We start from the raw sequence: 11,813 nt of genomic DNA on the forward strand, positions 1-11,813 counted from the left end.
CTCTCTCTGCCTGCCTCTCTGCCTGCTTGTGATCTCTGTTAAATAAATAAATAAATAAATCTTTTAAAAAAAAAGGAAGCGCTTAACCCTCCCTCACAGACTCAGACCCCCCCATTGCCAGGCCCCATCTTCCCCACCCCCCACCCATTCCAGGAGTCTGCAAGGAGGTCTCCCCTGAAGGAGTTCTGTAGGAAGGCACTCATGGGTGTCACGCCCTGAGGCCTGTGGTACTTCTCCGGGTCCCAGCCTCCTCCAGAAAGGGGCTGGGCTTCCTCCTGGCATGACCCAAGGCACTTTCCGAGACCTAGGTGGGCTGTAGCTTGGCAGCTTGGATTGGCATTATTCCCATCTCTGCTCATCAGCGTTCCGCAGGCGCGGGGCACCGTGTTCCACACACATGCTCCCCTTCAGGGAGGACCCCACGTCCTGGAGCAGGGAGGGGCCCTGCCCGGGCTCTGCATGTCCGCTCTGCAGCCGCCTCTGTTTCTCCACAGCCCAGCACGTGTGTCCGCTCAGCCGCTGCGCGTACATCCTGGATGTGGCCTCGGAGATGGAGCCGGTGGACGGGGGCTACATGCTGTGGTTCCGGCGTGTGCTCTGGGATCAGCCCCTCAAGTTCGAGAATGAGCTCTACGTGACCATGCACTACAACCAGGTCAGCACGTGGGCTTTGGAACCTTCCACGCTTGCCTGCGTGAAGTCAGACTCCACAGCCGTGGCACCTGAGGCCTTCCCGGCTATAGGGACTCTGGTGCAGGCTCCGTTTTCAGAAACCCCGGCGCACTGGCCGTTCCCGAATGCCATGACGCGGATGTACAGGACACTCTTCCCCTGCCGCTGTGGGGACTCCCATGTGGGCTTCCGGGCCACGGCCCTCCCCACTCACTTCTTGTACGTCTCATCGTTCCCCAGAGCCCAGGAGGGTGGCCGCCCCCTACCCAGCCCAGAAACGAGCGGGACGGGAACTATTGCAATCGCATGTGTTCACGTGTTCCTCCGAGGAACCCGTGAGTGCGGGGTGGCCTGCAGCCCCTCATCGGAATTTTCAACCCCGCAGGTCCTGCCTGACTATCTGAAGGGCCTCTTTAGCAGCGTGCCAGCCGGCCGGCCCAGCGAACAGCAGCTGCAGCAGGTGTCCAAGCTGGCCGTGCTACAGCACCGGGCCAAGGGCCACTCCCACCTGCCCAGCACGTGAGCACCTGCCCCCTGTCAGCCCTCCCCACCCCCGCCCCCAGAGCTGGCTCACCCAGGCCCCAGCGCTCTGCTCCTGCAGCCGTGTCTGCCCAGCTGGCTGGGAAGTGGAGAGCGGTCCCGGCCCTGGGGCAGAAACGTTCACTGCCGTACCGCAACCCCAACCCCCCATGATAGGAGATTCCTTAAATAAATCCTGGGTGTCAGGCAGCCTTTAAACTGAGTTCCCCAAAGAGGCGATACCTTGGTCATCCTAAGACTTTCGGCCTCAGAACATTTTTACTCTCTTAAACATAGGACCCCAAAGAGCTTTTGTTTATGTGGGTCGCACTTACCGTACTGAAAACTGAAATTGAGAACCGCCTTAAGATATGTATGGCTTGAAAAATAAGGATGATGTATTATACATTAACATAAATAACCATGTAATAATTGTAGTTCTAAAAACATGTAAGAAGCATTTGTAACTCAAGTAGTAGAAATTATTAACCTTATGTGCTAATGCAAACAACTTTTTTTTTTTAAAGATTTTATTTATTTATTTGACAGAGATTACAAGTAGGCAGAGAGGCAGGTAGAGAGAGAGAGGAAGGAAAGCAGGCTCCCTGCTGAGCAGAGAGCCCGATGTGGGGCTCGATCCCAGGACCCTGGGATCATATGACCTGAGCGGAAGGCAGAGGCTTAATCCACTGAGCCACTCAGGCGCCCCAGCAAACAACTTCTAAAAACCAACTGTGTTTCCCCAAAAAGATCTAGTGAGGAAAGTGGCGGTGGTTGCATTTTGCGCATCTCTTCGCCGACTGGCATAACCGAACACAGCTGGGTTCTCAGATGTGCTTCTGCGGGTGGGTGAGCTGGGATCTCACAGGTCATGGGGCCTCCTGCAAACTCCACTTGTGAGAGAATCCGAGGGCAAGTCCAGCTGACAGTTCAGCTCCTCAGATGTCCTCCGGGAAGTGGCTTTGACCTCCCAGGCCCTCAGCCACACCCTGAGAAGCCGTGGTATGAATAACAGTAAGATAACGTAGGGATGCTGTCTGTATTTCCAGGAACTCGTAATAAGGTAAGAACTCCGGATGCAAGGCTCTTTTCGTGTTCTAATTTTAAGGGAAAGGTCAAGGAAGGATGGACAGCTATAATCCCAATATTGGGGGGAAAAATCACGGAGTTTTACTCTTTGGAAGGTACTTAACATGCATCATCTCAGCTAATCTTTACTTTCCCCCTTACAGATGAGGGAACCGAGGCCCACAGAGGTTACAGGGCTTACCGCAGCTCACCCAGCTAATAGGTGGGGGACCAGGATCCAGACAGAAGGGACTGGAGTAGGGGGTCTGTTGGCCCAACGGGTCCAGCCTGGAGCCCCACGCTTCCCTGCTCCACGCTCTGACCCGCAGCTGGTGGTCACTTTGCTCCCCGCCCCCATATCTCCCCCACTCTAGTGCACCTCACCTCCAGGGCCTGGGCTTCCCTTTGGGGAGCGGGGCTACAAAGGACTAACCCACCTTGGGTTCAAGTCTCAGCCCCCCAGTTCACTCAGTCACCATGGGACCCGGGGCCAGTCGGGGAACATCTCAGAGCCTCCATCCCTGCACCCTCACGCAGGGACCCTAGTAGTAGCGGCCATGGTCATGGAGTACCTGCCGTGGCCCCGGGCGCCGAGTGAGCACGCTGGACAGGCGGCACTTAGCCGTCTAGGGAGGTGCAGAGATCACATCCATTTGGCCTAACACCTGCCGGACAGCGAGGATGGCGGAGACCGTGTGCGGAGCCTATGACGCTGGGGACTCAGGACCATCCTTCCTTCCACACGCAGGCGAGAGATACAGGACTACATTCCGGCCCAGCTCTACCGCTCCCTGGCTGGCTCGGCCTGGCTCGGCCTGCTGGGCCAGCACCGACAGCAGACACAGGCGCTCAGCCCCCACCAGGCCCGGGCCCAGTTTCTGGGTAAGAGTCTGCGGCTGGGGTGGATAAGCGAAGGGCACCCCACTGCGGAACGGGTTCTGGAGGCAGGGGAGGGGGCACTTTTTTCTTTGCACAAAGGCATTTTCAGTGCTAGCAGAGCTGAGCAGCTGCCCGGAGAGAACACCTTTCCAAGAAGTTCACCAAGGCACCACTGAGGCTCTGGGCGGCTGCAGGCAGATGCGGGGGCCTGGAGAGGAGGAGGAACCTTGGGGCGAGGACCTGGATGCTGGAGCAGCAGAGGGAGGATGCAGGCAGCAGGCTGACCGACTGCCCCCCTCTCCCCTCCCCAGGCCTCATCAGTGCCCTACCCATGTTCGGCTCCTCCTTCTTCCTCGTCCAGAGCTGCAGCAATGCCTCGGTGCCAGCCCCCTGCATCCTCGCCGTAAACCAGAACGGCCTCAACTTCCTCAGCACCGAGACCCACGTAAGTGGCCTGAGCCCGGCCCCCGCCCTCTGGCCTCCGAGCGCACTCCCTGGGGTGGGGGACGCTGAGCGGGGCAGCGGTGGAAGCCAGCCCCAACACACCGCAGGCCCGCTCTGAGCCTCACTTGCCCCTCCGGAACACGGGTATGGTAGCAGAACCCGGCCCACGGGCCGTCATGAGGGTCAGCGCTGCGGGCGCTCACGGAACTAGCACACAGGTCTGCCCCGCCTGCCTGAGCAGCTGCAGCGCTGATTTCTGCAGGTCTGGAGGCCCGAAGCCAGAGAGCAAGGACCTGGTGGGGTTCATTTCCCCTGGAGGCCTCTCTCCTTGGCCTGTAGATGGCCCCCGGCTCCCCGGGTCCTCACATGGACTTTCCTCTGAGGGCACATCCTTGGTGTCTTCCTCATGTCCGAGTTCTCTCTTCTCCTAAGGACACAGGTTGGATTTGAACTGTGCTCACCCGCCCCGACGGTCTCATTTCAACCTGGATCCCTCTTTCAAGGCCTTGTCTCCAAGTATAGTCGCAGTCTGAGGGACAGGGCCTTAGGACTTTATTGGAGGTGATCTAGGAGATGCTGGAATGAGGAAGTGGGGACAGTCTCCTGCACCTTGGAAACACACCTTCTGGAAGGGTGTGTGAGCAGCCAGTGGGAACTGGTGCTCAGTGGGGAGGGGGAGGGGACAGGGCTTGAGACAGCCTGGGACACACCCCTGCGGGGATGTTCTGGGGGCCAGGGAGCTGGGGTGTCTACGCACCTTGTCACCCCCTGTCACTAATCATGGTGTTAACTCCCATTGCCCTGGCTTTCCATGCATGGGCTCAGGGTTTGCTTCTAGGGGTGGAAAGAAAGCTCCAGGCCAAGAGGAGCAGACATTAAGGGGCAGCTTGGGTGGGAAGGTCAGGGCACCGCTGGCTTCTGCTGCACCCGGGGATCCCAAGCATTCAGAGCAGGGCCCAGCACTGTGGAGATGGGTGCATCCTATTTGCAGAATCCGTTTCAGAGGCGAGGGAACCGAAGTCCAGAGGTAAAGTGACTTGCCTCACATTACACAGCAAGTCGCGGGGAAGGGGCACTCCAGCCCCCGGTGGGGGGGGTTCCCTGCCTCCTGCTGATCTGATCTGCGGGGGAGAGGTCGGCGTGGGTGAGACTGTCCCACCCACAGGCCTGTCTCCTTCCCTCTCCCTCCAGGAGCTGATGGTGAAGTTCCCTCTGAAGGAGATCCAGTCCACTCGGACCCAGCGACCCACGGCCAGCTCCAGCTGCCCGTACGTGGAGATCGCCCTGGGGGACGCAGCTGCCCGGCGGACCCTGCAGCTACAGCTGGAGCAGGTGGGCCCCCCCCCCCCCCCCCCCCCCCCCGCCTCCCACACGGCCCCTCCCTCCTTAGTTCCAGCCACCAGGCTCCCTGCCAGGCCTGCCTCCATGGTGGGTCAGGTCCCGGCCATACGCCCGCCCCCCGCCCCCAGGAGCTTCCAGCCGGCTGCCGGGGACAGAGCCAAACCAGCTAACCCAGCCCAGCACAGAACTGTGGGTCATTACGGTAGTCTGGCAATGAAGCATCTTAGTGGTGGGCTCGCGGGAAAAGGCCAGGTTATTTGTAGAAGATTGAAGAGTTTGGTGGGGAACTGGGGAGACACAGCTAGCCCAGGAGAGGTCTTAAAAGTCCTTAAATGTCAAGATAAGACTCTGGGGCATTCCGAGGGCACTAGGGAGCCACAGAAGGTTGGTGAGAGGGCAGGGACACAGGAAGTCTGAGGAAGCTCTCCTGGACGGAGGCTTGGAAGATGGATGGTGGGGTCTGGGGTTGAGGGTAGAAAGGGTGCGTTCCTAGGTGACAGATAGGGAAACTGAGGTCCACCTGTCCTGTACCTTCCCATATCTGGAGCAACTGTGGCTGCTTCTTAAAAGGCTTGGCTGATCTCTAGACTCCTTTCCAAGTCTCACATCCCTGGGGAGAGAAGATTGAGGCCCAGGGAAGGTCTGGGACCTGGGCTAGGGCCATGCATGTCTGTGCCTGCCAGCCTTCCGCACCCCCTCAAGATCAGGGCCTACGACCAGCCCCCACACCAGGGCCTCCCTTGGAGGGGCTGACCTTGCAGGGCAAGACGGAGGGACTCCCACCGCCCTGGCCCTGCCTGTGAGGGATACAGCAGAGCCCTTTTGCCTCCATATACCCCTTGGAGAGCCTGTTACTCAGGACCAAGCCCCCTGGTCTGCTTCCCACCACACCCCAGTCCTGCTCCTGCCAAGCTCACCCCAGTCCTGGCCTTACTTTCTGGCCTAGCCTGCTTCCCAGGACCTTCTGAGTTCACAGCACAGTGAACTTACCTTCCGCGTCTTCCTGGGCTCCTTTTCTGCTGCCCCCTCCCCCGATGATGGCAAAGTATTGCCGAGTCCGCACTCCTCACCCCTTCTGGCCCTGAGACCACCATCTGTGACAGCCCCCACATTTCTGCCTCCTGCCCTCACCCCTCATCTCCCTGGAGACCGACAGCACTTATCTCCGAACCCTCACAGGCACTCGGGCCCTAACCCAGGGGCCCTTTCCGTCCCTCTTGCCTCCTCTCTCTACCTTTCTGGCCTCTGCTCTCACCCCCCTCCCCTCTGCGCACAGCCCTGGCCTCTTCCAGCTCCTGATGCCAAGCTTGCCCTTGCCTCTCTGCCCCAGACCCTTTGCACTCACTGCCCTGTCTACCTGCGGTGCTCCTCCCTGGCTCACTGCTCCCCTCTGCTTGGGTGCCAGCACAGGCGTCAGCTCTTTCCAGAAGCTTCCCTGACTCGCCTCCTGGACGCATGACTGTCCGCACCTCGGCAGACCTCCCTATGGCGTGTGGAGCCGACACTTGTTTACATATTATCTGTCTCCCCAACCAGAACACCAGCCCCCAGAGGCCAGAGCTATGTCCGTTTTGTCCACATTGGCGCCATAGCACAGCCCCGCATGTAGCGGATGCTCACTAAGTGACTGGTACGATGGGGCCTTTTTGGCTTTTCCACGTCCTCGCAGACCTCCAACCCCTTTATGCTGCTGCCTCTGCCTCTGGCATGTTTGACGGGGCGGGGGCATTCATTCAGCACATAACATGCTCTACGTAGCAGGCTCTACGCCGGCTACAGGGATCCCCTCGGCCCTCGCCCCCACCGAGCCCCGAGTCAAAGAATCTGTCCAGCAGACCCCACGATCAGTGCTAAGGACGAGGTAGCTGAGCTATCTGGGATGTAATCAGCGAGGGCTTCCAAGAGGAGGTGAAACTGAGTACGGCGGCGTACGGCCCACAGACCTAGGTCCCTTCCTTGCCCACCTCTGACAGGCTGCGTGGGAGATCGCAAGGCACCCCCACTTCTTACAGAGCTTCAGTTCCCACACTTGTCGGCTGGGGCCCCAGCTCCAGGGAGGCCTCGCATGCGGCACGTGGGTGGGAGGGCTGGCTGGAGCATCGGCTGGCGCGGTGCGGACCAGAAGGGGTGCGGGAAGCTCTCGGGACGGTGCCGGGCACACCGTCCGCTCAGTCAGCGTCCTTTCTCTTTACCTCTGTCAGAGCAGCTCCTGCGGCCCCTCGGAGATCCCTGTGGGGCCGCCGCCGAGAACCACGCTCAGGTGGATTTTCCACACTTCCCTGCGCCTCTTCCTCCCCACCCCATCCGGGAGCCCTGAGGCGGGCCCTCGGCTTATTCTCGCCCTGGGGGGCCAGCCGGTAGCCATGGCAACACATCACTAGCCAGGACCCCTTAGCTACTAGACTGATATTTTTCCATGCAAAGGGTTTACAGGTAACAAAACCTAAGGGAATTCTCCCTGCAGCCCCGTGAGGCGGGCCCTGGGAAACTGGGACCCTACTGCTGAGGCCGCTGAGGCTCTGAGAGGTCATACTCGTCACCTGCCGCAAAGCTGGAGGATGCACTGGGTCTCCTGCGAACTGACCCCTTTCAGCCTGGAGGTGGGGACAAGGGTGGGACCTGCCACGACTCTCCCAACCACACCTCACCCCAAGGCGAGAGCTGGGGAAGGGTTGCTGGGTGTGGGACTCTCACCGTCTCTCCTGCAGGGCCTGGAGCTGTGTCGGGTAGTGGCTGTGCACGTGGAGAACCTGCTCAGTGCCCGGGAGAAGCGGCTCACGCTGCCCCCCAGTGAGATTACACTGCTTTGATCCAGCCCCCAGCCCTCCTGCTGCCCTCTGCCGGACGGCTTGTTGTGTGGCCCCAGGGGAGTTACTGGGCCTCTGTGGGCCAGTGACCCCTGGAAGGGGCCAGACCCTTGGTGCAGAGACCAAGGTTGGGTAGGACAAATGACCTAAGTCCCTGGGAACACAAGAAGGCAGACCCACAACTGGGATGGAATTGCAGTGTGCACACTTGGGTCAGATAGCAGGAAGAACTTCCAAAGGCTGGCCCATGGGGACCGGAGTCATATACCCCGTATGGGCCTGGCCCTGACTCACCCCTGTGGCAGAGAAGCCCCACACCAATGGCTTAGTCAAACTGGACTGTGAATTTGGTTTACCGCAGGTCTGACTTTTTTAAAGATTTTATTTGACAGAGAGAAATCACAAGTAGGCAGAGAGGCAGGCAGAGAGATAGGAAGAGAAGCAGGTTCCCTGCTGAGCAGAGAGCCCGATGTGGGGCTCGATCCCTGGACCCTGGGATCATATGACCTGAGCCGAAGGCAGAGGCTTAACCCACTGAGCCACCCAGGCGCCCCAGGTCTGATGTTCAAGTCTGTCCCAGCCCCACATCTCAGCCACTCACATGTCCTCGTTGAGTGCTCCCTGCACTGCTGCTCCGCTGGGATTTGGGACCCTTGGTCATGTCTGTGCACATCCAAGATGCGCCTGGCAGACATTCCTGCCGCCCCCCCCCCCCCGCCCCCGGCAGTTGCTGAGTAGCTGGGAAGGCAGTCTAAGGGAGGAGGCAGGAACTGGAGGCCCAGCTGGGCCCTTGACTCACTGCCCGTGAATACAACTTCTAGCAGACCTGTCCCCCAACTCCACACTCCTTAGGTGGCCCCAACCCCAGGCCCCCATCACTGGATGGCTTGCGCAAGGTTTGAGAGGGGTATAGTGGTGGGAGAGAGAAGTTTCACATCGGAGTCTGGGGAGGAAGAAGTCTGGGAAAGGCTTCCTTAGAGAATGGAACATTGGGGTTGGGTTTGGAAGGATGGGTAGATGTTTGCTAGGAATAGATGGAGGGAAGGGGATTGAACATTCCAAACAGAGAAAACTGTTCGTTCCCTAATGTTGTCCCCCAGAGCGTAGGACAATGCCTATCATGGAGCGGGCGCTTAAGCGTTTGTTACACGGATAAAAGAATGAATAAATGTTGACGGAAAGTGTTGGTGCTTTGGGGAACTTGGGGAGGACAGAAGCACTCGGCTTGCGAGAAGAAGCCTGGATAGCTATGTGAGGGCATGAGTAGCTGGAGCCATGGTGCCTGAGGACCGATGTATTTACTCATTCAGTACCTATTAAGCACCTACTGTGTACTTGGCAAGTGCCAAGCCCTGGGACTTGCTCACAGTGAAATGGCTATAAACCATGACAAGGTCTGTGAGTGGGACTCAGGCAGGTGGCTGTCCTGAGACAGAAGGTCAAGGAAGAGCCCTTCATATGCCACGGGGCTGTCCCACTCGTAGCACTGTCGGGCTGGCGTGCCCCGAAGCCAGTCCAGCGCATGTAGCTGATTTGGGAGGTGAGGGAAGTGGAAAGGGGCCGGAAAGTGCGTTATCCATCAGGCTACTCCTGCTGCAATTACTCTGCCCAGGGGAGAGGCAAGAGGCCTTCTGGGTTTCAGAATCCAGGTGGGCCGTGTGAACGCGTCCCCTTGTAAGTGGCTCCTTGAGGTTGAGCAGCCTCGCTAATGCGCATGGAACCGAGAGGAGCCTTCCAGCCCACCAGTTTGCTGTACATAGCATTGGACAACCCAAACACCAGAGCTTTGGGGATTTCAGGACCTACCAATTCAAGCCCTTGTAAAAGGAGGTCACAATCCCCACAAGGCAGAGAGGAGAGTCAGGGGTGACAGGAGAGTCAGACCCTGCTGTGTCCCTCAGGCACCGGAGGGGTACGACACAGGGCCCTTCTACCTGGGCCAGGCCCTAGAAAGGAACTCCAGGTAAGTGTGGGGAGATCCAGAACAGAAGGGACCAAGCCTTAGGGTTCCCAGCTGAGTGTGTGGTGAGAACCATACAAGAGAAAGGTCTAGGTGGCCCGGGAGCCCGAGACAGTCAACTGGTACAGGCTTGAGGTCCCAGATGGGTGTGGCAGGAGGCACCATATTTGGGCACCGAAAAGTAACCAAAAGGACTTCACTGCATCCCCTGTGTGGGACGAGTGGCTAGACTTGGCAGGTTCGGGTGTCCACCTGTTCTCCTTGCTGGTTCCCCCTGCTGCCAAGAACCCACAAGCCTATGAAGAGAATCTCTGGTGTGGAGCCAGAGAGGACGGTGTTCAGTGCCACGCTTCCTGATCAGCCGTGTGGCCTTTTGCAAGCCCCTTGCCCGCTCTGAGCCTCCGCTTCCTTCTCTGTAAACGGGAAGCACCGACAAGGGTTAGAGCAAATATTCCCGAAGGGGCCACCATCATGTCCAGCACAGGATACAAATGCGTGTCCGGGGTGGGGGTGGGGAAGACACTTTTTCCTTTAAAAAGCTAATTCTTAACAAGTTTTTACTCTGCACCAGGAAGTTTACATACACTGATGCACCCGACCCGCAGAAGAACCCCGTGAGGTGGGTGCCTGGGTGCCGTCGTCACTGTTTCACGCACGGGAAACGTGAGGCCCGCAGAGGTGAAGCGGCCGGCGCCAGACTCGAACACAGGCAGGCTGGCTCCAGAGCTGGTGGCTGTCTCGCGGAGGCTCGGAGGAGGGAGGGCCCGGGCTCCACAGCATCAGAAAGGAGCACACGGAAGCTTACGAGGAGGGGTCAGGGATGGGAGGGGTCGTGGAGACCCAGAGAAGAGGTGACCCTCATCCTTGGCTGGGTGAGCAGCGCTGCGCTCGGCAGAGTTGTCTCCGGAAGGATTTTCTTACGACTGCGATGGTGACCTCCCTGTCAAGCAGGAGTGTGGGCAGAATCCAGTGACCCCCCCATGTTAGAGGGCAGTTTAGAGGTGGGTGGGTGCTGGGTTCTGACGGCCTGAGCCGCCACGGGCCAGCCGCTCATTATGCAGGCAAGGGGGTCCCTGCCCAGGCGTTCACACGGCCTGGCCCAGGCACACCTGAAACGGGAGCCCGGGGGCCTGGCCACAGCCTTGCCCACTGGCCGCCGCCTCACAACCTGCAGCTGCCTTCCTACCACCGACCCCGCCAGCGCCCCCACGGCTGTCAGACAGGGGCAGGAGCCAAGCTTACTACAGGCTTCAGGCCCCATTTCCCGTTGCACCTGCTGCTTTCCCAGTTGGGAAACCGAGACCCTGACTCCGCTTAACACCCACGACCTCTGTAGTGCGCACGAGTAGCAGACGAGAGGGAGGATGCAGACCCACTCGTGGGCTGGGAGCGAAGTGGCCGGGGGAGGCTGGAGGCCGAGGCCGGGCCGCACCGCGGAACCGAAGGCGCATCTCACTCCGGCGCGCGTCCGGGCGGCTGCTCCGGAGGTGAGCGGAGACTCACACCGACCAGCGCGCCGGAGCTGGACCCGGCGGCGCCAAGGCCAGGAGGTGGGAGAGTTCGTCCGAGCGAGGCCGGCGCGGCCCGCAGGGTCTCCCCCCGAGGCTCGGACCGCCGAGCCAGCGGGCCAACTCGACCCCGGGAGCCGCGGGAGGGCCGCGAGAGGAGACCCCGGCTGCGGCCCGGCGCTCGCCAACCGCCGCGCCCCCGCCGCGCCGCGCACGCCGTCCGACGCCCGGCGTCAAACCCTGCAGTGGTCCGCGGCCGTCGGCGGGAGCTGGGCCGCGCCGTGAGTCCGCTCGTCCCCTGGAGCTTCCTGCTGCCGCTGCGAAGAGCAGCCCCGGCTCCCCCCCCCCCGATCGCGAAGGGAAACCGACGCCGCAGCCCCGCGCACCCGCGGCTGCGCACGCGCCCGCCGCCGCCGCCGGGACGTGACTCGGGGAACGTCCACTCCGGACGACGGGGTGGGGGCGGGGAGCCGCCCCCTGAGCCCCGCGTCTGCGGCCGTCGCCGTCCGGACTGAGGGCTGGGACCCCGTGCTCTCGGCCCCGCAGCGGGAAAAGTCTCTGCCGGGTTCCCAAGTTTCCTGAGGAGGCTGAGGGTCTTCTCTGTGGGCGTCTACA

The 11,813-nt window shown here is 60.3% G+C and overlaps 2 protein-coding genes across 2 annotated transcripts in view; both read left to right on the forward strand.

The window, feature by feature from the left end:
* MYO15A (myosin XVA) overlaps positions 1 to 9,358 on the forward strand; it is a 49,403-nt gene extending 40,045 nt beyond the window's left edge. Inside the window, exons 60-65 of the mRNA XM_045984143.1 lie at positions 495 to 655; positions 1,058 to 1,191; positions 3,008 to 3,141; positions 3,450 to 3,583; positions 4,774 to 4,914; positions 7,632 to 9,358. Coding sequence (XP_045840099.1) covers positions 495 to 655; positions 1,058 to 1,191; positions 3,008 to 3,141; positions 3,450 to 3,583; positions 4,774 to 4,914; positions 7,632 to 7,733 — 806 coding nt within the window. The 3' untranslated portion in view covers positions 7,734 to 9,358. The remainder of the gene's footprint in view (positions 1 to 494; positions 656 to 1,057; positions 1,192 to 3,007; positions 3,142 to 3,449; positions 3,584 to 4,773; positions 4,915 to 7,631) is intronic.
* Positions 9,359 to 10,745: 1,387 nt separating this feature from the next.
* Positions 10,746 to 11,713, forward strand: LOC123929318 (translation initiation factor IF-2-like). The gene is made up of 2 exons (XM_045984844.1): positions 10,746 to 10,904; positions 11,027 to 11,713. The coding sequence occupies exons 1-2, from the start codon at positions 10,746 to 10,748 to the stop codon at positions 11,711 to 11,713; spliced, it is 846 nt and encodes a 281-aa protein (XP_045840800.1).
* Positions 11,714 to 11,813: the final 100 nt, after the last annotated feature.

This window comes from Meles meles, chromosome 18 (assembly GCF_922984935.1).
Source record: "Meles meles chromosome 18, mMelMel3.1 paternal haplotype, whole genome shotgun sequence".
Lineage (NCBI taxonomy): Eukaryota > Metazoa > Chordata > Mammalia > Carnivora > Mustelidae > Meles > Meles meles.

Coding starts and splice junctions, on each gene's coding strand:
- LOC123929318 (XM_045984844.1), top strand. CDS start 10,746: ATGCAGGCAAGGGGGTCCCTGCCCAGGCGTTCACACGGCCTGGCCCAG. Junction 10,905..11,026: donor CCGCCAGCGCCCCCACGGCT/GTCAGACAGGGG, acceptor CGACCTCTGTAG/TGCGCACGAGTAGCAGACGA.